General features: G+C 50.9%; 1 protein-coding gene across 1 annotated transcript in view; it reads left to right on the top strand.

The window, feature by feature from the left end:
* The window catches only part of PLCD3 (phospholipase C delta 3), a 76,561-nt gene that overhangs the window by 23,261 nt on the left and 28,757 nt on the right, over nt 1–24,543 (top strand). Inside the window, exons 2-6 of the mRNA XM_015423347.1 lie at nt 3,119–3,280; nt 11,416–11,644; nt 16,709–16,838; nt 20,123–20,348; nt 21,532–21,733. Of these exons, the coding sequence (XP_015278833.1) occupies nt 3,119–3,280; nt 11,416–11,644; nt 16,709–16,838; nt 20,123–20,348; nt 21,532–21,733 (949 nt within the window). The remainder of the gene's footprint in view (nt 1–3,118; nt 3,281–11,415; nt 11,645–16,708; nt 16,839–20,122; nt 20,349–21,531; nt 21,734–24,543) is intronic.

Raw genomic sequence — 24,543 nt, 5'->3', positions numbered from 1 at the left:
CGGGGCTTCGTCATGTGCCCCGCCCCCCGTACCTCACCCGGGGGAACTGTGTTCCCCTGCGTTCCCCCCTGAAATGACCTCTGAGGCAGAGAATTAAACATCCCAGCATAGCAAAATAAACAGAGTTTTAAAAAAGATATAGTAATAATGGATACAATAAAAGAACTTGAGCGCTAAAACGTAGATATCACGTGTTCCCTCTAAGCTGAGTTAGTGTGAGCTAGCTCACAGTTTTTTAGCCTCCAGCTCACACATTTTTGTCTTCGCTCAGGAAGGATGGCTCCACAGCAAACAAATATATGCAGTCGCCAAATCGCTCGCTCACAACTTTAATGCCGGTAGCTCACAAAGAAGAATTTTTGCTCAGAAGACTCCACAGCTTAGAGGGAGCATTGAGGTTGGCTAAAACTCTTGTAGGAGCAGCCGAGATTAATTTCTTCCTCATGTTTGATGACGGGGAAATAAAGGTAGCCACCTTAAGGGTAACATCTGGGAAAGCATCAGCCAACAGAAATTTAATACATTCCTCCTCTGAACCAGAAAAAATGTGTAAGGAACTGATTCAACCGTTTATTTCGAATGAGCCCATAGTGAGGACAGTGTCAAATATAACGAACAGTATCTCCCACCTGGTTAGAATTGCAGAAGTTCACTGGGTTTCTTTGTCCTCCTCTGGGAGGCCGTCGCAGACCTATGAAGGCCTGACGGGTGTTTGCGTTTGGTCTGGTAGACCACCAATTCTGCAGGCCTGGCATTACGTATGTATGTGTCTGTATGGACGGGTAACGTCCATTTCAGTGTATCTGAGGAAGTGTGCATTCACACGAAAGCTCACACCTTGAATAAAACTTTGTCGGTCTTGACGGTGCCGCTGTACCCAAACGTTGTTCTACTGTTTCAGACCAACACGGCCACCCACCAGAATCCAAGTGGAAATTCGGCAAAAGGGGGTGGGATCTAGAACTATCTTAATCTGGAGAGGGGGAATCTGGCGGTACATATTTGCTGGGAATGACATACTCAGAGGCAGGGGTCATTTCATAGAAAAAGAGGTGCAGGAGCTCATTCGCATAGCTTATTAGCATAGCTTATTGGCATATGTCAACCCCGCTGACATCACCGGAAGTGTGTTGGAAGGCAACACTCACCGCTCAGGCTCCACTGGACTGTTTTGGATTGCTAGCTATTAGGGGAGTGGGGTGGAACACGCAGATCTATCCTCACAGAGGAGGGAGAGCTTGTACCTGAATAAAACTTGGTCTTAAAGGTGCCACTGGACTGTTTTGGATTGCTAGCTATGGAAGGGGGGAACATGCAGATCTGCCCTCACAGAGGCGGGAGAGCTTGTACCTGAATAAAACTTGGTCTTAAAGGTGCCACTGAACTGTTTTGGTTTGCTAGCTATGGGTGTGTGTGTGTGGAACACGCAAATCTGTCCTCGCAGAGGACGGAGAGCTTGTACCTGAATAAAACTTGGCCTTAAAGGTGCCACTGAACTGTTTTGGTTTGCTAGCTATGGGGGGGGGGGTTGGAACACGCAGATCTGTCCTCGCAGAGGACGGAGAGCTTGTACCTGAATAAAACTTGGCCTTAAAGGTGCCACTGAACTGTTTTGGTTTGCTAGCTATGGGGGGGGGGGTTGGAACACGCAGATCTGTCCTCGCAGAGGACGGAGAGCTTGTACCTGAATAAAACTTGGCCTTAAAGGTGCCACTGGACTGTTTTGGATTGCTAGCTATGAAGGGGATGTGCAGATCTGTGCAGGAAGGAAGGAAGGAGAGAAAAGGAAAGAGGGAAAGAAAGAGATGGCAGGGGATGGACAATGGGTGGGGCTGGGTTAGGGAGGGGGATATAAGGGAGGCGAGCCAGGAGGTCAAGGAGGAGGCTGCTTAACAATTCTTGGATTTTGTTAGCAAAATATTGGAAGACAGATAGAATGCCAACTCGAGAAGAAATTGCCTTAAAAATGTTGGAAGCTGCGGAAATAGATAAGATACATGCACAATTGCATGGGACAGATGATAAGATATTTAATCAAAGATGGCTTCTAGTGTCCTGGCCCCACTGGTGGACCTCCTGATGGCCCCTGGTATTTCTGGCCACTGTGTGACACAGAGTGTTGGACTGGATGGGCCTTTGGCCTGATCCAACATTGGCATCTTTTATGTTCTTATGTAAAGATGGACAAGAGTAAGAAAATGGGTAGAATGTAATGTGTAGAGGACTCACATGCTGAAAACCTGAAGATGTAAAGCATTTGAACATAATGTACTAAACACCAATAAAAATGTTTACCAGAAAAAAAGGAGGAGGCTGCTGGAGGCCCTGGAGGAGCAGGGGTGGGGGGCAAGGGCGCCAGTATTTATTTATTTATTTGCATTTATATCCCGCCCATCCTGCGGACCGGCTCAGGGCGGGGTTGTTGTTGTTGTTCAGTCGCACAGTCGAGTCCGACTCTTCGCGACCCCATGGACCAGATGACGCCAGGCCTTCCTGTCTTCCGCCATCCTCTGAAGTTTGCTCAATTACATGTCCGTTGCATCTATGACACTGTCTGACCATCTCATCCTTTGCCGTCCCCGTCTTCTTTGACCTTCAGTCTTTCCCAGCATCAGGGTCTTCTCCAGTGAGTGCTCCCTTCTCATTGGGTGGCCAAAGTATTTGAGCTTCAGTTTCATTATCTGGCCTTCCAGGGGACAGTCAGGGTTGATTTCTTTTAGGATTGACTGGTTTGATCTCCTTGCAGTCCAAGGGACTCTCAAGAATCTTCTCCAGCACCGTAGTGCAAAAGAATCTGTTCTTCGGCGCTTGGCCTTCCTTACAGTCCAACTCTCACAGCCATACATGACTACTGGGAATACCATTGCTTTGACCATGCGGACATTTGTTGGCAGGGGGATGTCTCTACTTTCTATCATGCTGTTTAGGTTCGCCATCGCTTTCCTCCCAAGGAAATCCGACACGGGGCAGCGGCACCCGGGGCGACGGGGACAGGTGGCAGTCCCCCAGGAGGGTGCAAAACTGGCCAAAAAGGTCTCCCTGTGCTGTTTATCCAAGCTGCGCGTGGACTGCGCGTGATGCCCTGATTTCATCCCTTTCCTCCCCCCCCCCCTTGCAGGCCTAACAGATGACGAAGACATCAAGGTGCTCCTGAAAGGGTCCCTCCTCTGGAAGATCAAGGGCCGCCAGCAGCAGAAGCAGCGGCTTCACCGCCTTCAGGAAGATGGGATGACCATCTGGTTCGAGACCCGCTTCAAAAGGGCCCACTCTAAACACGTCTGTAAGTGTCAGGTAGCCCCGTCATAAGTCTGGAACGTGGAGGGGTGCCTTCCCATTTTCTGTCTCAGCTCTCCCTGGCTCACCCACCGTTTGCTATCTTACGCTTGACCTTGTAGATGCTCCAGCTGCAGTTTGACTCGCCTGGGAAAGGTAACGGCTTTTTGCTTTCCCCGCCCGTGTGTGATGTATCCATTGGCTTATACTTACCGGGGGGGATGTTTGATTCTAGTATAAGGGGCCCTTGTATAGGTGGCCATTCCTGACACAAGCTGTATACGTGTCTCTAGTACTGGATGCACCAATAAACAGTTATCTTCTTGTCGTGCTCAGGGTTGTCCCCGAGCCCTGTAACTCCTGTCGCCATTTTGAGGAGATATCGCAGAAGGAAACAAGCCCCTCAGATGTGAAAGGTCTGGGTGTTGCGTCACACTCCAGACTCCTTTCTCAGATCAATCGCTATTCCACCCTCTCTCTGCCTTGGATGTGCGATTATTTCTGAACACCTCCCGGCACTTTTCCGTTTCCTTCCTTTTATCTTTCTCCTCCCCTCCCTTACGGACACACTCCTCAAGCTCTTCCAGAGCCCATAGCTTCATCCAGCCGCCCATCACCGCATTCTCCAATCTCTTAATGTTTCCCCTTTTTGTCCCGCCTCTCTTTAAATCCCCCTGCCTCTAGCTTGGAGTTATGCATGCAGGGGAGTGCCCACTTCTGTCTTGGACACCATGACTGCCGCTCGCTGTCCTTTCCAGTCTGAGGGTGAGGGGCAAGGCAGGGGACCTCCAATGACCTCTGTCTTTCAACCGGGCCCGCCCCCCTGTAGGCAGAGGAGCGTTGTCCGTGCTGGACCGCTCCTTCGGCCTCGTCTCCTCCGAGTTCCCTCTGCGTTTTGGCCGTCGTTGAGGGAGGGGGTTGGGGATGCGCGTGGCTCCGGGACTGTTTCCCATGGCCCGTCCACCTCCCGGCATTTGCGGGGAACCCGGCACTAGCCGCGCCAGTCCCGCCGCAACGGCCTGTGAGGCCGCGGGCTCCATGTGTTGTGTGACCTGACTAAAGACCCTGACAGTAAGTCTCTCTAGAGCAACGTCTGAGTCCACTCTGGCACCTGTAAGGCCAGCGAAGTTTTATTCTGGGTATAAGCTTTTGTGTGCATGCACACTTCTTCAGATACACGGGAACAGACTTCCTCAAGCCTTACATATTGGGGGGGTCGGTTGCCAGACGAGTAAGTAACTGAGTGAGAAGTATAGTGAAGATTGGAATAAAGCAGCATACAAATAGAAGAGTTCGCAAACAGATGTGAGAACCAAGTCTGAGTCCAGTGGCACCTTTGAGGCCAACAAAGTTTTGTTCTGGGTGTAAGCCCTCCCCATCCCAGACACCCTGTGAGGTAGGTGGGGCTGAGCGAGTTCTGAGAGAACTGTGACTGGCCCAAGTACCCCCAGCAGGCTTCACGTGGAGGAATGGGGACCTGAAAACCCAATTCTCCAGATCAGAGTCTGCCAGTCTTAACCCCCACGCCTCGCTGACACCCAGCCCCGCCAAGCTGGACTTTGTCTCGCCGGGGATTAGTTATTCAACACAAAACTGGCATTATTAGGTCATCTGCGCCAAGCTGTCGTTGAGGGCACCCTCCGCCAGTCCATCGCTACAGCCCCAAATGCCACTTTGTTTGGAGTCAGCCAGACGTGAAATATTAAAAAACAAAACAAAAAACCCCCTCCAGCATTTGGCTCAACTTTCACAAGCGATTCTACTAAAATCTCTCGTTGTTGTAGAAATAGGACACGATGCGACGATTTAAAATGGAAGAAATTCCGTAAAATCCTGCCGTATCTGGCAAGGCTCCAGAGGAAGAGGGTTGACATTTCAGCGGCAGGGGTCATTTCCCGCTGGAGCGCACAGGAGTGGAGCTCCGGCAGTAAAGAGCCCAGGGGGCGGGCACATGCAACAAGCCCCACCCCCTGCTTCCAGAAGCCCTCAGTCAGAGCAAGAAGCAGCCAGGTAAGCTGCAAAGCCCCGCCAGCCCCCCGACCCAAAACAGTCCAGTGGCACCTTTAAGACCAAGTTTTATTCAGGTAAAAGCTCTCCCTCCTCTGCGAGGACAGATCTGCACGTTCCCAGTTTGGTGTAGTGGTTAAGTGTGCGGACTCTAATCTGGGAGAACCGGGTTTGATTCCCCACTCCTCCACTTGCACCTGCTGATGTGACCTTGGGTCAGTCACAAGCTCTGGCACAGTTGTTCCTGAAAGAGCAGTTTGTGTCAGAGTTCTCTCAGCCCCACCCACCTCACAGGGTGTCTGTTGTGGGGAGGGGAAGGGAAAGGAGTTTGTAAGCCGCTCTGAGACTCCAAGTGAAGGGCGGGGTATAAATCCAATCTCTTCTTCTTCTTCTCCCCCGCCCCCAATAGGTAGCAATCCAAAACAGTCCAGTGGAGTCTGAGCAGTGGGTGTTGCCTTCTGACACACTTCTGGTGATGTCAGGGGGTCTGGCATATGCAAATAAGTTTTGCTAATGAGTTATGCTAATGAGCTCCTGTACCTCTTTTTCTATGAAATGACCCCTGGTCAGCGGATGGAGTATTTTGGAATGCAGAAGGTGGCAGAGCACACACAAGGATGCACGGCACGGGCAGGGACGGGTGCAAAACGGTTTCTGAGTAGGGTTGCCAACCACCAGGTGGCACCTGGAGATCTTCTGGCATTACATTTGATCTCCAGACGACCAAGATCAGTTCCCTTGTAGAAAATGGCTGCTTTGGAGGGTGGGCTCTGCGGCATTATGCTCTGCTGAGGTAATCTCTAGGTGCTTCCCAATCCCAAGCTGGCAACTTTAGCTCTGAGCATCATTTTCATGCTGGGCATTCAGAGATGATACTTCTGTGCAGGGGTCATTTCGTAGAAAAAGAGGTGCCGGAGCTCATTCGCATGACTCATTTGCATGTGCCACACCCCCTGACATAATTCGAAGTGTGTCAGAAGGCAACACCCACCGCTCAGGCTCCACTGGACTGTTTTGGATTGCTGGCTATGGGAGGGTGGGGGGGAACGTGCAGATCTGTCCTCGCAGAGGAGGGAGAGCTTGTACCCAAATAAAACTTGGTCTTAAAGGTGCCACTGGACTGTTTTGGACCGGGGCCCCCGGAGGGGGGGGGGCTCTGCAGCTTACCTGGCTGCTTCTTTCTCTGACTGAGGGCTGCTGGGAGCAGGGGGTGGGGCTTGTTGCATGTGCCCGCCCCCTGGGCTCCTTACTGCCGGAGCGCCGCTCCTGTGCGCTCCTGCAGGAAATGACCCCTGCTTCTGTGGGGGAGAAGACCACGCGCTTGGAACCGTCACATGCTTGTCATATGTGCTTCTCTCCGCCCCGGCTGGCACCACTGTTGCTGTCCTATTGGACAGTGCCGATATCATGATAGATAATGAGAGACACAATCCTGCTCTTGCCGTCGATCATGTCCTTCCTCCAAAAAGCTTCCGATTGCATCCATGTTCTCTCCTGTTTTATCGGCACAATGATGCTGTGAGGCAGGAAAAGCTGAGAGCTCCACGGCAGAGTAACATTTAAAACCTGAATCTCTCCGGGCTTAGTCCTTTAGTGGTTTGAAAGGCAGCACAGGCATGTGCCCTCCCACTCTCTGACCAGGCCCGTTTGGTTTCATTTTTTTGCTGAGTTTTAGAAGAGGCTCACAAGAAGGCGGGCCCTTCCCTGGAGAAGCACAGACAGGGCCGGCTCACCCACTAGGCGAACTAGGCATTCGCCTAGGGTGCCGGACCCTGAATGGGGCGCCAAGCTGTGCCTCCCCCCTCCTCCCCCGTTTTGGTGGCAGCGACGGGGGGGGGGAGGCGGTGGTGGCAGCAGCAAAAGGGTGGCTGGCTCCAGAGGTCTCCAGGCCCCACCGGGAGGTTGGCATCTGTGCCACAAGGCAGCCTCGCCTAGGGCGCAGAAACACCTCGAGCCGGCCCTGAGCACAGAGCATCCCTCTCAGCATTTAACACCCAGCGGTCATAAGGCTATCTCTTTCCACTGCAAAAAACAATTAAAGATACTTTACACTGCTGCCGCATGATTCACTGCCACAGGAGGCGGCAGCGGCTACAAGCATGGACAGCGTCAAGAGGGAATTAGATAAGCATATGGAGCAGAAGTCCATCCGTGGCTATTAGCCACAAGGTATAGATAGGAACTCTCGGTCTGGGGCAAGTGATGCTCTGTCTTCTTGGTGCTTGGGCAGGTCAACAGTGGGAGGGCTTCTGGTGTCCTGGCCCCACTGCTGGACCTCCTGACGGCCCCTGGTATTTTTGGCCACTGTGTGACAGAGTGTTGGACTGGATAGGCCACTGGCCTGACCCAACTTTGGCGTCTCTTATGTTCTTATATGTGAACCATTCCCGCCCAGCTACTCCCCTTCCAAGGCCAGAACAAGAGAAGGGCATCCAAAATCCTTCAAGCGCTGTGGGGTGCTTGCAAATTCCTCTTCCACACCCTGTCCCAAAGCAAGATAGTTAATGTTCAAATTCCATTCCGGCCAAGGCTGTGCCAAGTAACCCCACTGCCTCGGCAGAGAAAAAATGTCTGGGGAAAACAAAGCCACGCCCTGCCCTGGGAGCCTTGGATAATTCTGAACCGCAAGGGCTTGAAAGTTGATTCTTGGGTCAAGGGAGGACGAGAAATTCCTTGTTCACGCAAGCCCGACAGGCTCGAGGGGTAGAGAGGCAGGTATAGCACATCAGCAGTGAACCGGGAAAGCTGCGAGTTCAAATGTTGCCTCTGTCATGAGCTCACTGAGCAGAGTAAGTATGGCCTGGCTAAGCTGATGTACAAATTAACTCACTTGGGGGTGGGGCTATAAATCAGCCAAGTCTGATAATGGCGGGTCCACGGCCTGCTGGGGCCCCCCCCCCATGAGAAGAATGCAGAGACAATGTGTACCTTTTAAGTAGTTGCTATTCTCAGTTTCCCACTTTCAAGTTGCACACGCATGCATGTCTAGTGGTTTGTTTTGCTTTTAAAGTTGAAGGCTGGGTTCATTCTTTTCGTAGTAGTTTTGGTATTCTAAAATGTGGTTTTGGTACTGAAAAAATGATAGCAATTGGGAGCTTGTTTTGGAAGATGCACTCAAAGTTGGACAATGTTTGAGTCCAATGGCACCTTGAAGACCAACCAAGTTTACTTCTGGGTATAAGCTTTCGTGTGCATGCACACTATCTGACAAAGTGTGCATGCACGCAAATGCTTATACCCAGAATAAAACATGGTTGGTCTTCAAGGTGCCACGCGGGACTCAAACTTTGTTCTGTTGCTTCAGACCAACACGGCTACCCACCTGAATCAAAGTTGGACAGTTCCCTCTAAGCTGTGGAGTCTTGTGAGCAAAAATTCTACTTTGTGAGCTACCGGCATTAAAGTTGTGAGTAAGCAATTTGGCTACTGCATAAATTGGTTTGCTCTGGAGCCATCCCTTCCTGAGCGAAGACAAAAATGTGTGAGCCAGAGGCTCAAAAGCCGTGAGCTAGCTCACACTAACTCAGCTTAGAGGGAACATCGTGTAGCAACTTGGGAAACGCTTTTAGAAAGTGCTAGATTATCTATTTACCTCATCCCCTTTATGCCAAGAAGCTCAGGGCAGCACACACAGTTTCTCCCCATCTCCATTTTATCCTCATAACAACCCCGTGAGAGCAAATGACCAGGCCGAAAGTCCCTCACTGAGTTTCATGGGTGAATGGGAACTTGAATCCGGGTCTTGCTAGGCCTAGTCTAACACCGTAACTTCTACATTACACTGGAAAAAAGCACATTCTGCCCTTAAGCCTTACGTTAGGTTCATCCTGTGTATACTTTCTCCCCTTCATTTCCCTTCCTCCTCGCTGTCGCCTCCCGACTCCATGGCACCTCTGCTTTTCCTACACTCGTCTCTTCTGCCAACCAGTTACCATCAGTGTAGTCCCAATCCTATTCCCCATGCTCTTCAATCGTTACGTAAAGCCCTTAGGCCAAATCATTTGTAGTTTGGGGGTTGGCTGTCATCAATATGCAGATGATACAGATGGATAGATAGATAAATAGATAGATAGAAGAAGAAGAAGAAGAAGAGAGAAGAGGTTGGATTGTTCCCCCACCCTTCACTGCCCAAAGGTGTCTCAGAGCGGCTTACAAACTCCTTTCCCTTCCCCTCCCCACAACAGACACCCTGTGAGGTAGGTGGGGCTGAGAGAGCTCTGACAGAAACTGCTCTTTCTTAAGGACAGCTCTTGTCAGAACTATGGCTGGCAAAGGTCATCCAGCCAGGTGCAAGTGGAGGAGTGGGGAATCAAACCCGGTTCTCCCAGATTAGAAGAAGAAGAGATTGGATTTATACCCGGCCCTTCACTACCCAAAGGTGTCTCAGAGCGGCTTACAAACTCCTTTCCCTTCCCCTCCCCACAACAGACACCCTGTGAGGTCGGTGGGGCTGAGAGAGCTCTTGACAGAAACGGCTTTTTCAAGGACAGCTCTTATCAGAACTAGGGGTTGCCCAAGGTCATCCAGCCAGGTGCAAGTGGAGGAGTGGGGAATCAAATCCGGTTCTCTCAGATTAGAGTCCGCGCACTTAACCCCTACACCAAACTGGATGGTAGGTAGGTAGGTAGGTAGGTAGATAGATAGATAGATAGATAGATAGATAGATAGATAGATAGATAGATCTCCTTATTCAAATCCCCGGGTGATGTGGTAGAGGTCCTGAATCACTGCCTGGCTGCTGTGGTTAAATAGCTGAGAGTAAACAAACTGAAACTAAATCCTGGAAAGACGGAAGTAATTCTTGCTGGGAAAAGGGCATGGGCATGAAGGACATGAGGCTCCCCACTTTTGATGGGGTTCAGCTGACCTTTCCCGACTCAGTGAAGAGCCTCAGGATTATACTGGACCCAACGGTATTGCTGGAGAAGCAAGTGAATGCAGCCGTAAAAAAGGCATTCTTCCAATGCAGCCTAGCTCTAAAAATGGCCCCTTATCTTGATACGGCTGATCTGTCCACCTGGATCCATGCCACGCTGACACACAGATACAGACTAGACAACAGGAATGCAACGTACGTTGGACTCCCCTCGAAATCAATTCGGATTAGTGCAGAATGCCGCAGCTCAGCTATTATTGGGAGTAGATGGAACATGCGTGTGACTTCCATTCTGCTGTCACTCCACTGGCCACCCATCAGATATTGGGCTCAGTTTAAGGTCCCAACCTGCAAATGGGCAAAATCAACAACTGCTGGTACACAGTGCCTTCTCTGTTGCGGCCCCCAGCTTGCACGCTCTCAAGCTGTAGGGATGGTCTGCCCAGTTCATCCGAACTCGGCACCAATTTTTTTTTTGCTCATTTAGTGGTATGCACATAACCGCATAATTGGTCCATGGAAAACTCCATGGAGGACTCTCAGCATGGAGGTTTGATTTCCCATTTATGCACATGCGCAAAAAAAGCAAAAAAAACACCCCTCGCCAGAACATGCTGTCTGATCGTGCGGTGACAGGCTGAGCCTGCAGCAAAACGGGATGTGTGATCACGTGTAAAGGTAAAGGTTCCCTTGCTCGAAAGCCAGTCGAATCCGACTCTAGGGTTGCGGTGCTCATCTCCGTTTCAAAGCCGAGGAGCCAGCGCTGTCCGAAGACATTTCCGTGGTCATGTGGCCGGCATGACTAAACACCAAGGCGCACGGAACGCTGTTACCTTCCCAGTGAAGCGGTACCTATTTATTTCCTTGCAATTTCTTGCTTTCGAACTGCTAGGTTGGCAGGAGCTGGAACGAGAGACGGGAGCTCACTCCATCATGCGGCACACTCGGGTCTCGAACTGCTGAACTACCGACCTTCCACAGCCTGCAGTTCAGCGTCTTAACCACTTGAGCCACCGCAGCTCCGATCACGTGACTCCATGTGAAATTCCAATGGAGTTAATAGAAACGCTTCCCGATCACACCAAACGGCACATCTGACCACAGCCCATGAGGCTGAAGCAACTTTCCTGCTCAACTACACAACTCTAAACCCAGGAATCCATCAATACACTCCTGGAAAGCCTTACAAATTTGGGGGGGAAGGGGAGACTGAATTCCCCAGCTCCCTTTCCCAATTGCTCTCCTCTCTTCTTTTGCAGTCTCCATCTTGCACATCGAAAGCGTGCGTGAAGGCTACCAGTCTGAGGGGCTGCGGAAATATGGCGGCTCTTTCCCCGAGCCCCAGTGCTTCACAATCGTTTTCCGAGGCAAGCGGAAAAACCTGGATCTCGCGGCCCAGACTGCCGAGGAGGCTCAGCGATGGGTGAGAGGCCTCACCAAGCTAATGGCCAGAGCAGAAACCATGAGCCAGCGGGAAAAGCTGGAGCAATATCCTTTCCAATGAGGGCACAGCGCTGATCGGAGTACATCAGGAAGCTACTTTACAAAACCAGGGGGAATTGCACAACGCACCGTTCCCCTGACCGTCCATGGGTGGTCTGTCAAGAAGTCGTCTGTTGGGAGTTTTCAGTTGAAACTTAGGACGTTTTCCGCAGGGATGGTTCTCCCCGCGCCTGCACTTGGATTCCTCCGCTGCTTTCCCTCGTTTCTGCAGGTGTTTTTGCAGTCCCAGGTGCAAAAATGCAGTTTGTCCCCTGTTGCTCCACAGTATCAGACTTCCCTGTTTCCGGAAATTCCTTTTTTTCTTTTTAAACATTTTTTTATTTATTTTTTTAATTAAATATTAAAAAAACAGTTAAAAGTAAGAAAGCAAATCCTGGTGTTTATGCAGGGCAAACAGGGAGGTGTCGATTTTATGTGCTGCTGATGCTTCTAAGAGGGGCATCCATTTTTCTTGAAGATTGTCAGGAACGGGTTGATTTTCAGATCGTAGGATGCTAGTGGAAACTTTGTCCTGTAAAAAGAAGTCCCACAATTTCAGATACCAGTCGCTCAATAGCAGCGTCTTCTTAGATTTCCAATGAAATGCAATAACATTCCTAGCGGCCGCAAGACACAATTCTATCAACTCTTTCATAAGCCTATTGGGGGCAGGATGGCTCCAATGATTCAAAAGGAACAAGGAGGGTTGTAGTTGGAGGGCGCAACCTGTAATTAAAAGTATTTGGGCATTGACTTCTCTCCAGAAGGCCTGGACCTTGGGACACTCCCACCAGCAATGAATATAGGTGCCACGGCCAGATCGCGGGGTTAATGCCATGCCTGTTTCCTGAAATTCCCATGCTGCGCCACAAGAGGGGGGAAACTGCGTTTTTGTGCCTGGGACTGCAAAAATGTCTATGGAAATGTGGGAAAGCAGTGGAAGAATGCAAGTGCAGGCGTGGGAAGAACCATCCCTGCGGAAAATGTCTTAGATTCAAAAATGTGTGTTAGAAGCAGGGCTATTTTGGGGGCAGGAACGCACAGGAACGGAGTTCTCCCGAGTTGGCCACGCCCAGCAGGAACTCATTAGCATAACAGGCCACACCCGACAGCAGAAACTCATTAGGATTGGCTACATTAGAGGTGTGTGGCTTAACATGCAAAAGAGTTCCTGCTACAAAAAAAGTCCCTGGGTTTTGACAACAAACAAGGTAAACAGAATAAGAAGCAAAAGGTGGGTGTGGCTGGATGACCACACTTCTGGTAACACGGGGATGTGGCCTAATTTGCTAATGAGCTGTGCTGTCAGGGGTGTGGACTAATATGCTAATGAGTTCCTGCTGTTGGGTGTGGCCTATTATGCTAATGAGTTCCTGCTGGGCTTTTTCTACAAAAAGAGCCCTGGTTAGAAGGTTTCAAATTGGAACTGAAGGGCACAGAGAGAGGGGACTAATCCCTTCCCCTTTGCACCGTGGTGGGGTGCGCGTGAAATGGTCCTGGGGAACTATCGTTTGTCCTGTTGGGGAAACCTGTGTGCACTGACGGGCTGCTTTCCCCAGTGGGTGAAGTGGTGGCTCCGTAGGGACATTTGAAGTGTGTGTGGTGGCGGGGAGGCTTACAGCCCTTCTCCCTGCGTGCTGTGGTCCTGATCCCCCACACCTGCAAATTAAGTTTCAGCTGGAAACTCCCAACACACACCTGTTTGCTGGGATGCAGGGCACACAGGGGGCCTCTGGATCATGTCGCTCAGCCCTCAAACCAATCTTCCATCTAGACCAGACAAATCTAATCTGACCAGTAGCTGCTCTCCAAGCATCTCAGCAGAGAGGTTGTTTGCTATGTGAACTTTATAGTATTGCAATTTATGCATCTGTGTTTCACTGTATTGAAACCTGTTGTACGCCGCCTTGAGCCTACCTGTGCAGGAAAGGTGGGATATAAATAGAAAATAATAATAAATAAATAAATTTTGCAGGACCTGCTACCTTTTGGCTGTGATCACACACACTCAATCATCCGCTTTCAGTCCGCTTTCAGTGCACTTTCCAACTGGATTTTTACAGTGTGAACCAGCAAAATCCAGTTGGAAAGTGCATTGAAAGTGGATTGAAAGCCGATGATTGAGTGTGTGTGTGTGACCACGGCCTTTGTCAGTTTTCCCAGCATGGCAAATAGGGGCTCCCCGCGTCCGTTTCAGGTCCGGAAAATGGTGCTATGATTTTGCAAGTGGGCGTTCCGGGGACTGAAGCCTGCACACAAAGTATGTGTTCTGTATCCCAGGAAACTCTCTGAGAGCTCCTTAGAAGCAGTCGGGTGCAGTTTTGGACAGGAAGGGGAGAAAGGGTTTCCTGAATTGCTGGGAGGGAATGATTTAAAATTGCATTTTGAAACTGCATTTGGAGAAGGATCCCTGTCAGCACCAATGCTCCCTCTAAGCTGTGGAGTCTTGTGAGCAAAAATTGTACTTTGTGAGCTCCTGGCATTAAAGCTGTGAGTGAGCAATTTGGCCACTGCATAAATTAGTTTGCTCTTGAGCCATCCCTTCCTGAGCTGAGACAAAAATGTGTGAGCTGGAACTAAAGAACTGTGAGCTAGCTCACACTAACTCAGCTTAGAGGGAACACTGGTCAGCACCATGGATTGGCTGCACACTGGAGACGGCCCAAGCATCACTGGGCTGCATCAGTTGTGCTGTACTCGTAAGCCCTTAACGGTCTGGGACCCTCACACCTATGGGACCGCCTCTCCCGTTACAACCCCCTGGGCTCCCTTCGGCCATCGTCTCGGGGCTTCTTGCAGGTGCCTGGCCCCAGGATGGCTCGCTTAGCTGTCACTATGGGGAGGGCCTTCTCAGTTGCGGCCCCTGCCCTGTGGAACGCACTCCCGGATGACACCCCTGCCCTGCCGGACTTGCTTAGTTTCCGCAGGGGCAGGCAAGGCTGAATTCTTTAGATTGGACTTTGGAAGGTAACCACATGTTTGGAGTGTTTTAATACTGGTATGGTGACAGCCGCATACCTTAATAGTTTAATATTTTATGTTCATATTTTATATTTGTTATTTGTTTTTATGTTGTTTTACCTTCTTGGTTTTAACGTTGTAGGTCGCTGCGAGGCCCTTTGGGTGAGCAGCCACGAAAAAGATCAGATTAAAAAAAGAACCCAAAGGAGAAGAATCCAGGTGGGCAGCCGTGTTGGGCAGAGGCACGAGGGCATCGCTTGAGTCCCGTGTGCACACGAAAGCTTATACCCAGGCTTAAATGTGGTTGGTCTTAAAGGTGCCGCTGGACTCAAACTTTGTTCCAAAGGAGGAAAAATTCAGGCTTATCGCCCTGAACTTTGGAGTCCATCCTCCTACCCCCTTCTTCGTCGATAATAAAGAGAAAGCAAGATGGTTAAGAACATAAGAGAGGCCAGTGCTGGATCAGGCCAGTGGCCCATCCAGTCCAACATTCTGTGTCACACAGTGGCCAAAAATAGCAGGTGCCATCAGGGGGTCCACCAGTGGGGCCAGGACACTAGAAGCCCTCCCACTGTTGCCCCCCCCCAAGCACCAAGAATACAGCGCATCACTTGCCCCAGACCGAGCTAATAGCCACTGAAGGACCTCTGCTCCATATACTTATCCATAAGAACATAAGAGAAGCCAGTGTTGGATCAGGCCAATGGCCCTTACAGTCCAACACTCTGTGTCACACAGTGGCCAAAAATAGCAGGTGCCCTCAGGGGGTCCAGCAGTGGGGCCAGGACACTAGAAGCCCTCCCACTGTTGCCCCCCCCCCAAGCACCAAGAATACAGAGCATCACTTGCCCCAGACCGAGAGTTCCTGTCTATACCTTGTGGCTAATAGCCACTGAGAGACCTCTGCTCCATATATTTATCCATAAGAACATAAGAGAAGCCAGTGTTGGATCAGGCCAATGGCCCTTACAGTCCAACACTGTCACACAGTGGCCGAAAACACCAGGTGCCATCAGGAGGTCCAACAGTGGGACTAGGACACTAGAAGCCCTCCTACTGTTGCCCCCCCCCCCCCAAGCACCAAGAAGACAGAGCATCTCTTGCCCTAGGCTGAGAGATCCTATCTATACCTTGTGGCTAATAGCCACTGAGGGACCTCTACTCCATATATTTATCCATAAGAACATAAAAGAAGCCAGTGTTGGATCAGGCCAATGACCCTTCCTGTTATGTATGGAACTCAACGCCGTCTCGTAAGTAAACAGTGAATCAGCTTTATTGAAGTAACAGGAACAATCAGAGACCACACAACAACATACAGTGGAGCAAGGCTCCTTTTAAACTATCCCGGGCTGGAGTAGCCACGCCCTAGAACAGTTAAGGACCAATGAGATTACAACGATAACAACTAATCAGATTTGTTGCCTCCTGAACATTGCTCTGCATTCTGATTGGGTACTTATATACAACAGCCAATAGAATTGTGACAGCTTACAATCCTTACTGTGGTCTCAAGCTCAACATGGCTTTTAATACAGTTAAAAGACATAACACTTCCAGTCCAACACTCTGTGTCACACGGTGGCCAAAAATACCAGGTGCCATCAGGAGGTCCAGCAGTGGGGCCAGGACACTAGAAGCCCTCCCACTGTTGCCCCCCCCCCCCAAGCACCAAGAATATAGAGCATTAGTCACCCCACACCGAGAATTACTCTCTATACCTTGTGGCTAATAGCCACGGATGGACCTCTGCTCCATACACTTATCTAATTCCCTCTTGTTCTTGTTTGAACATTCACTTCTGTTTCCCTCACATCCCTCAGAAATAACCATGTGATGCCAGGGCTATGTTGCCTTACCCTAAGAAGGATTAGCAGATTTGAGTGGGATTCAGTTGGATTTAGTGTACATCATCATCTGCCTGATTTGCTAGTCACAGTCTTCTTGTAAGATCTTCGCTCTGAGCTGCGTAACGGCTCAGGTTGAGCAGGGCTGTGCAATCGTTCCCTAATAATGACCATTCAGTATCCATTGTGCCCGGGAGTTAAAGGATTCCCTTGTAGTAACTGCCTCCCAGTTCCTTTGCCATTTCCTTACATCAGTTTTTACCTGGATTCATGACATCCTGCAGCGAGCGGATAAGAACAAGGACAACAAGATGAGCTTCAAGGAGATCAAAAACATGTTGCGCATGATCAACATTGACATGAATGACATCTATGCCTACAGACTCTTCAAGGTAACCCCCTTCCCCTGCATGGTTTCCTGCCTGGAACAAATCCTCCATCTCCCCTGCAGCGTTAGTCCTGCTTACCTTCCACTATGGCCAGGGTCCGACATACCTGAGGGACCGCCTATCCCCATATATACCCCAGAGAGCACTACGGTCGAGGTCCCAACATCGACTAGTCATCCCAGGCCCCAAGGAGGCTAGGCTCGCTGCCACCAGGGCCAGGGCCTTTTCTGTGGCGGCTCCTTACTGGTGGAATGAGCTCCCGGAGGAGATCAGGTCCCTGCGGGAGCTTCTGCAATTCCGCAGGGCCTGTAAGCCGGACCTCTTCCCCCTGGCCTTCAATTAGGAGCAGCCCACCACTACCATCAACGTCCACTATTAACATCGGGGGCGTTGGGCTGGCCGTCATTGAAAGTGAGCCATATTAGCTTGATATGCTGGGAGACCGCTGAGCTGGGTGCTTTGATGCCACCTTATATGGTACGCCATCTTAATAACACTGTGAGCACTTTAATTGTAAATCGGTTTGTTTGTTTTAAATGGTTTTGACTTTTATATGCACTTGGTACACTGTGCCAAGTAATGTAAGCCGCCCTGAGCCTGCTTGCGGGGAGGGTGGGATAAAAATACTACGAATCTCCCTTATAAATAAAAGCCGAATGGTGGTGGCACTTCTCTAGAACATTCCACACGCTCCAAAATCAGTTCGCTCTCTGATCTGTCATTCAGAGGGTCTCCCTATCCACTGGCTGCTTTGCCTGAGTCCTGCCTCCAACATTCTAAACAGTTTGCTGTTTCTCCCCCCCCCCATAACCAGTCAGAACACAGAGGTTATTTGCATATGCAGCCTCATTGGCCTTTTCCTCAGAACACAGAGGTCGTTTGCATATGCGACTCGATTGGCTTTTTCCTCTAACATTCTAAACAGTTTGCTCTTCCTCTCCCCTCCCATAGCCAGTCAGAACACAGAGGTTATTTGCATATGCAGCCTCATTGGCCTTTGCCTCAGAACACAGAGGTCGTTTGCATATGCGACTTGATTGGCTTTTGCCTCTAACATTCTAAACAGTTTGCTCTTCTGAGGTAGGGATCCCCCAGAATTACAGCTAATCTCCAGACTACAGAGATCTGTTCCCCTGGAGAACACGGTTATTTTGGAGGGGGGGACTCTGTGGGATTGTACCCCACAGAGTCCCCTGTCCTCCCCAGGCTCCGCCCACAAATCTCCAGGAGTTTCCCAACCTGGATCTGGCAACCCTAGCTTTGTCTCCAGAAAGCTTATGCTGGAATAAATTTTGTCTTGTCTTTAAGGTACCACTGGACTCAGGGGTCATTTCGTAGAAAAAGAGGTGCAGGAGCTCATTAGCATAACTCATTGGCATAACTCATTTGCATATGTCGCACCCCCTGACATCACCGGAAGTGTGTCAGAAGGCAACCCCCACCACTCAGGCTCCACCGGACTGTTTCAGATTGCTAGCTATTGGGAGGGGGGATGTGCAGATCTGTCCTCACAGAGGAGGGAGAGCTTGTACCTGAATAAAACTTGGTCTTAAAGGTGCCACTGGACTGTTTTGGACTGGGAGGCTGGGGGGGGCTCTGCAACTTACCTGGCTGCTTCTTGCTCTGACTGAGGGCTGCTGGGAGCAGGGGGGTGGGGCTTATTGCATGTGCCCGCCCCCTGGGCTCTTTACTGCTGGAGCTCTGCTCCTGTGCGCTCCCGCAGGAGATGACCCCTGACTGGACTCCGGTTTCTTACTCACTCCCAAAAGCCACCTTAGATGTGATCAGTGTTCCCTCTAAGCTGTGTTAGTTTGAGCTAGCTCACTGTTTTTTAGCCCTCAGCTCGCGGTTTTTTGTCTTCGCTCAGGGAGGATGGCTCCAGAGCCTACTAATTTATGCAGCAGCCAAATCCCTCGCTCACCACGTTCATGCCAGTAGCTCACAAAGTACAATTTTTGCTCACAAGACTCCACAGCTTAGAGGGAGCATTGGATGTGATCGCCGTTCTGGGACACATTTCTGGCCACCACTTTCTGAATAAGGGCAGCAGAATTGCACTGGCTTAAAGAGCCACGGCTTGATGAAAGAGTCAGGGGGACCCGGGCAGTTGCCTAGGGCTCTGAGGGTGGTGGTGGGGGGGGGAAGTATGCAAAGAAGTCCCTAGTGATGCCCCCAGCCCCAGTGGCACTGCCTGGGTCGTCAGACCTGCCTTCTCTGCCCCCGCGGAAGAAGAGCAGATGACCACCTGGTCTGTTGGGCCGGGCTTCCCTCCCTCCCACTTCATGGGGAGGCGTGTCAGCTGGCCCCCTCAGAGTGGGGAAGATGAGCAGGCTGCTGGTAGTTCCACCGGCACCGGGCTTTGCTCACACTGTCCGTATTTATTCCCTTTGCTTGCAATCTGGTTTTCTCCCTGAGATGCCGGGCGGGTTACAAAATTGAAAACCAACACAGGTCCCGGTCACACGGGCCACATAACACAGGGGGGAGGCGTGGCTGTTTGCCCCGGAGCCAAATAAAGCGCAGTAGCCCGGCCAGCTTTAACGTACCTTTAAGAGTAGTTGCACCCTGGGAATTGGAGTGCACAGTTAGGGATCCCAGAAGCTTCCCTCTGACTGGCTCATTAAGCGTAATTTCCTGAGCTCAGAGGCGCAAAGATGGGAGTTTTATTGTTCCTGTCCAGCGGGAGCTGTGCTAAGCCAACGCTCTCTAGGTGTGAGTCAACACACGACTACTGAGTAGAGCTTAAATCATCTTTATTCAACTTCACACGCATTCAGAAGATCATTTACTCACAATCGACCAGATAGCTGGGTGGAAAGTTACATCTTGTGATCTAGGTCAGTTCAATAGCCGCGGTGAGAGAAGAGATGGGCTTCCCCTCTCCTTGCAGTAAGGGTTGATGGACAAAGAAACGGAAAAGCTAATGAGCTGTACTATCAGGGGTGTGGCCTAATATGCTAATGAGTTTCTGCTGTTGGGTATGCCTTATTATGCTAATGAGTTCCTGCTGGGCTTTTTCTGCAAAAAGAGCCCTGCCTGCCCGCTTCCTCAAAACACTTGGCGTGCACCAGGAAAGGTGTTGGCACCCACAGACACCGCGTTGGAGACCCTTGAGCTCAGAGGTCTTGGAGAAGAGTTTCCCAGGAAATAGGCAGTCATCTGTCATGGCTTCTGTTAACAAGCAGCGTTGTGGATCCTGGGGAGTCCCTGTGTCTGTCCGGTGTCACCCCCAGTACACCCTTAGCGCGAGTCTCCATTCGGTATTCCTTCCTCCTTCCTTTCCTCAGGAGTGTGATAAATCGAACAACGACCGCCTGGAGGAGCATGAGATCGAGGAGTTCTGCACGCGTCTGATGGCACGCCCTGAGCTGGAAGAGATCTTCCATGGCTACTCGGGTGAGGACTGCGTGCTGTCCGCGGAGGAGCTGCGAGAATTCCTGCGTGACCAGGGTGAGGAGGCGAGCTTGCAGCGGGCTCGGGAGATCATCCAGATGTACGAGCTGAACGAGAAAGGTACCAGCTGTTTTGCCAATGCTTTGAAGTTATTCCGATTCAGATGTGACCCACAGGAGGTTCTCCCTGGTTGCACACAGAACATTCTTTCCCAGGAGCAATAAAGTCATCCGCTGCCTTGCGGCTAGGGAGCGCCTGGTTTAGCATTGCTAGCTGCTTAGGGGTAGGAGAGTCGGTACGCGGGGTTTTCCTAACTGCTGCTCTTTCCCCAAGTTCCCCACAAATCCAAAGAGCTGTGAAACTGGCTGGGTGTCAGATGGCAAGCCTGGCATCTCACCCAGAACAGGACAGGGGGTTGTGACCAGTGTTCCCTCTAAGCTGAGTTAGTGTGAGCTAGCTCACACTAACTCAGCTTAGAGGGAACATTGGCTGTTGTGACATCATCACTCTTCCCCACTTCCACAAAGAGCGGCCTTGGCAGTACAGCAGGAAACAGGAAGTGTGGTGGGGCTGTGTCACATGTTTTGGGGCATTGCGTGGGAGGAGGGGTGGGGGGGGGATTTTGCCCCGGGGCCCTGCTTTCCGCAACATCTTCGTTTATTTTATTATTACGTACTGAATACATTTATATGCCACTTCTTCCTCATTGTGTTCAAGGCGGCTTACAGTGCAGAATAACAACTGCAATGCGATGCATGCTGTGTAAGAGATAAAGGAGATGGGGAAAGATCTGAAGAAGTGTGCGTGCCCATGAAAACTGATTAAACATGGTTGATCTTAAAGGTGCCGCTGGACTCACATCTTCGTTTATTTTATTATTATGTACTGAATACATTTATATGCCACTTCTTCCTCATTGTGTTCAAGGCGGCTTACAGTGCAGAATAACAACTGCAATGCGATGCATGCTGTGTAAAAGATAAAGGGGATGGGGAAAGATCTGAAGAAGTGAAAACTGATACCCAGACTTAAACATGGTTGGTCTTAAAGGGGCCGCTGGACTCAAACTCTGCTCATTGGGTATAGGCTATATCTGTGCCTGCAGGAAAGCGTTTCGGAGGGGTTGGAGCCAGCTGGCCGTTAGTGTCAGGCCAGCACATGGAGGGAGTCTTGCTTTCTCAGCTGCTGTTGAGCTGAAAATACCTGAAATATCCACCTGTGGCACGGGCTCAGTGCTCCCTAGCAGTGCGACAGGTTGGAAGACTCCCGGTTACTTCCGCTCACGGTCGCTCCCGTCCCACAGCCAGGCAGCACGACCTCATGATGCTGGACGGATTCACGATGTACCTGCTCTCCTCAGCCGGAAGCGTCCTCAACCAAGCCCACACTGACATCTACCAAGACATGACGCAGCCCCTCTGCCATTACTTCATCTCCAGCTCCCACAACACCTACCTGACGGACAACCAGATCGGAGGTGCCAGCAGCACCGAGGCTTACATCCGGTAAGGAGGCGGTGGTGCCACGGCAGGAGGGGACTCTGCCCAAAGGGGGGCTGAGTTGTGAGCCAGTTTGGTGTCGTGGTGAAGTGCGCGGACTCTAATCTGGGAGAACTGGGTTGGATTCCCCACTCCTCCGCTCTCACCTGGCTGGATGACCTTGGGCAAGCCGTAGCTCTGATAAGAGCTGTCCTTGAAAAAGAGCTGTTTCTGTCAGAGCTCTCTCAGCCCCACCTACTTCACAGGGTGTCTGTTGTGGGGAGGGGGAGGGAAAGGAGTTTGTAAGCCGCTCTGAGACTCCTTCAGGTAGTGAAGGGTGGGATATAAATCCAATCTCTTCTTCGCCTTCTGTAATCTGGGAGAACCGGGTTTGATTCCCCACTCCTCCATGTGCACCTGGCTGGATGACCTTGGGCAAGCTGTAGTTCTGATAAGAGCTGTTCTTGAAAAAGAGCAGTCTCTGTGAAGAGCTCTCTCAGCCCCACTTCCCTCACAGGATGTCTGTTGTGGGGAGGGGAAGGGAAAGGAGTTTGTAAGCCGCTCTGAGACACCTTTGGGTAGTGAAGGGCGGGGTATAAATCCAATCTCTTCTCTTCTTCTTCTGATGGATGGGCCAGCAGGGCAAAGTTGGTGTGGGCAACACTCTAGGAAGGCAAGACGTCTAGGACAGAGAGCAGCTGTGGCAACTTGAGGAGTTGGGTTCGAATTCCAGCAGACCTGGGGGGGTGGAGTCGTGGGCAGCAGCCTGTTGCGGGTGTTCCCTCTAAGCTGAGTTAATGTGAGCCAGCTCACAGTTTTTTAGCCTCTGGCTCACACATTTTTGCCTTAGCTCAGGAAGGATGGGCTCCAGAGCAAACTCATTGATACAGCAGCCAAGTCGCTCGCTCACAACTTTAATGCCAGTAGCTCACAAAGCAGAATTTTTGCTCACAAGACTCCACAGCTTAGAGCAGGGGTGTCAAATACGTGGCCCGGGGGCCAGATCAGGCCCCTGGAGGGCTTCTATCAGGCCCGCAGTGGAACTGGCCGTCTTCTGCTGCTTCTTCCAGTTCTGCCGCTGCTGTGCCTACTCAAGATTGCAACAGCACAGACATTTTGATGCAATGATTCAGAGCAAGAGATGTCAGTTATCAGACACTGCTAAATAAACAAAATATTGCAAGAGTGCTGATGTTTTAAGCATGTTTTTATTTTAAGTAAAAAAAGCCACAACCCTTTGTGTTTGTGTCCTTTATAAAATTTATACCTCCGCTACCTGCCATTGGGGCTGCGGTGGCTCAAGTGGTTAAGACGCTGAACTGCAGGCAGTGGAAGGTCGGTAGTTCAGCAGTTCGAGACCCGGGTGCCGCATGACGGAGTGAGCTCCCGTCTCTAGTTCCAGCTCCTGCCAACCTAGCAGTTCGAAAGCAAGAAATTGCAAGTAGATAAATAGGTATCACTTCAGTGGGAAGGTCACAGCGTTCCGCAAGGCACACAATTACATACACACACACAAGAACTAAGTAAAACAGAGAGATTTGGGATAGGACAGTCGCATTAGCAGGGTATCGTTGGTGGGCGATATTTACCTCAGGCGATGCGCATCTCCTAAATCTTCCAGCAGGAGGTATTAGGGTGGGGAGGAAAATATAAATGGGGAAGGCGCGTGTAATCAGGCCAGCTGAAAACACGTGTAGCACTCTAGCTGCAGACTAGAGTGTAAAGTGAGGTAAGGGTTTGGGTACAGTGAGCTGAGCATAAGGGGAAACAGCAGACAGGCAGAGGGCGTAGGTAATGGTAGGAGAAGGGTCTCTAGGTCACCCTGTGCTCTAAGTTTTAAAGCTGCTGGAGAGAGTGGGAGGGAGGAAACGTCTTCGGACAGCGCTGGCTCTTCGGCTTTGAAACGGAGATGAGCACCGCAACCCTAGAGTCGGACTCGACTGGCTTACGAGCAAGGGAACCTTTACCTTTACCTTACCTGGCATTACCTTTTGTGACACACATGGCCCGGCCCGACAGGGTCTCGCGCCGAGCCTTGGGGTGCACTCGAGAGACCAGAGCAGTGGGAACAAGCTGAGATACGGGAACGTCCCTATTACAGAGACGCTGGGCACGCTGGGCAAAGGAGGGCGGGCACGGGTCAAGAACAGAGGGGCTTTACCTTGGAGCGGCGATGGTATCAAGGTCATTACCGAGGGGCTGGAGGAGGCAGGCTCGTCCGAGGTACACCCCGGGCTTTCCAGAATTAAGGCTCAACCAAGAAAAGGTGTTAGGGAAAACACGTGTATCACGGGGAGCAGTTGAAGCCGGGTTGGAGGGAACACAAGGTGTTTTGAATGAATGTAATAGAATGTAACCTGTAATAAAAAGAGGAAACGGAAAACACCGGGAAGGATGACAGAGGACAAACAGTCGACCTTCCTTCTGGAGGTGAGGTACGGTGTGTGCCGAAACACCCGGCCCCCTCAATCTGAGGTGTTGTTTCCGAGCTTGAGAAATTCTACCCAGAGACTGGTGATTTTGCGTGGAGAAGCGCCACGGATACCGACACTCATTTATGTCAGATCCGGCCCTCATAACAAACGAGTTCGACACCCCTGGCTTAGAGGGCGCATCGGAGGAGGAAGCCGATGCGCCACGGATGGGGAGAGAGGGCAGCCATCTGGTGCGGCTGCTTTCCGCACTGGCCAAGGCAAACTGGCCGAAGAGGGGTGGCCAGGTTGCTGCCAGGGAAGGGCGTGGCGCTGTGAATATATTTGCCTGTGCCACCTTTCACAGACTCGGGGGGGGGGGCTTCCCTGGGGGGCCCTTTCCCCCTTAATGCCCAAAGGAACCCT

This window comes from Gekko japonicus, unplaced genomic scaffold (genome assembly GCF_001447785.1).
Source record: "Gekko japonicus isolate JY-2015 unplaced genomic scaffold, Gekko_japonicus_V1.1 scaffold1434, whole genome shotgun sequence".
Classification (NCBI taxonomy): Eukaryota; Metazoa; Chordata; class Lepidosauria; order Squamata; family Gekkonidae; genus Gekko; species Gekko japonicus.
Note: the sequence above shows the minus strand (reverse complement) of the source record. Positions and strands in the feature narration are given on the sequence as shown.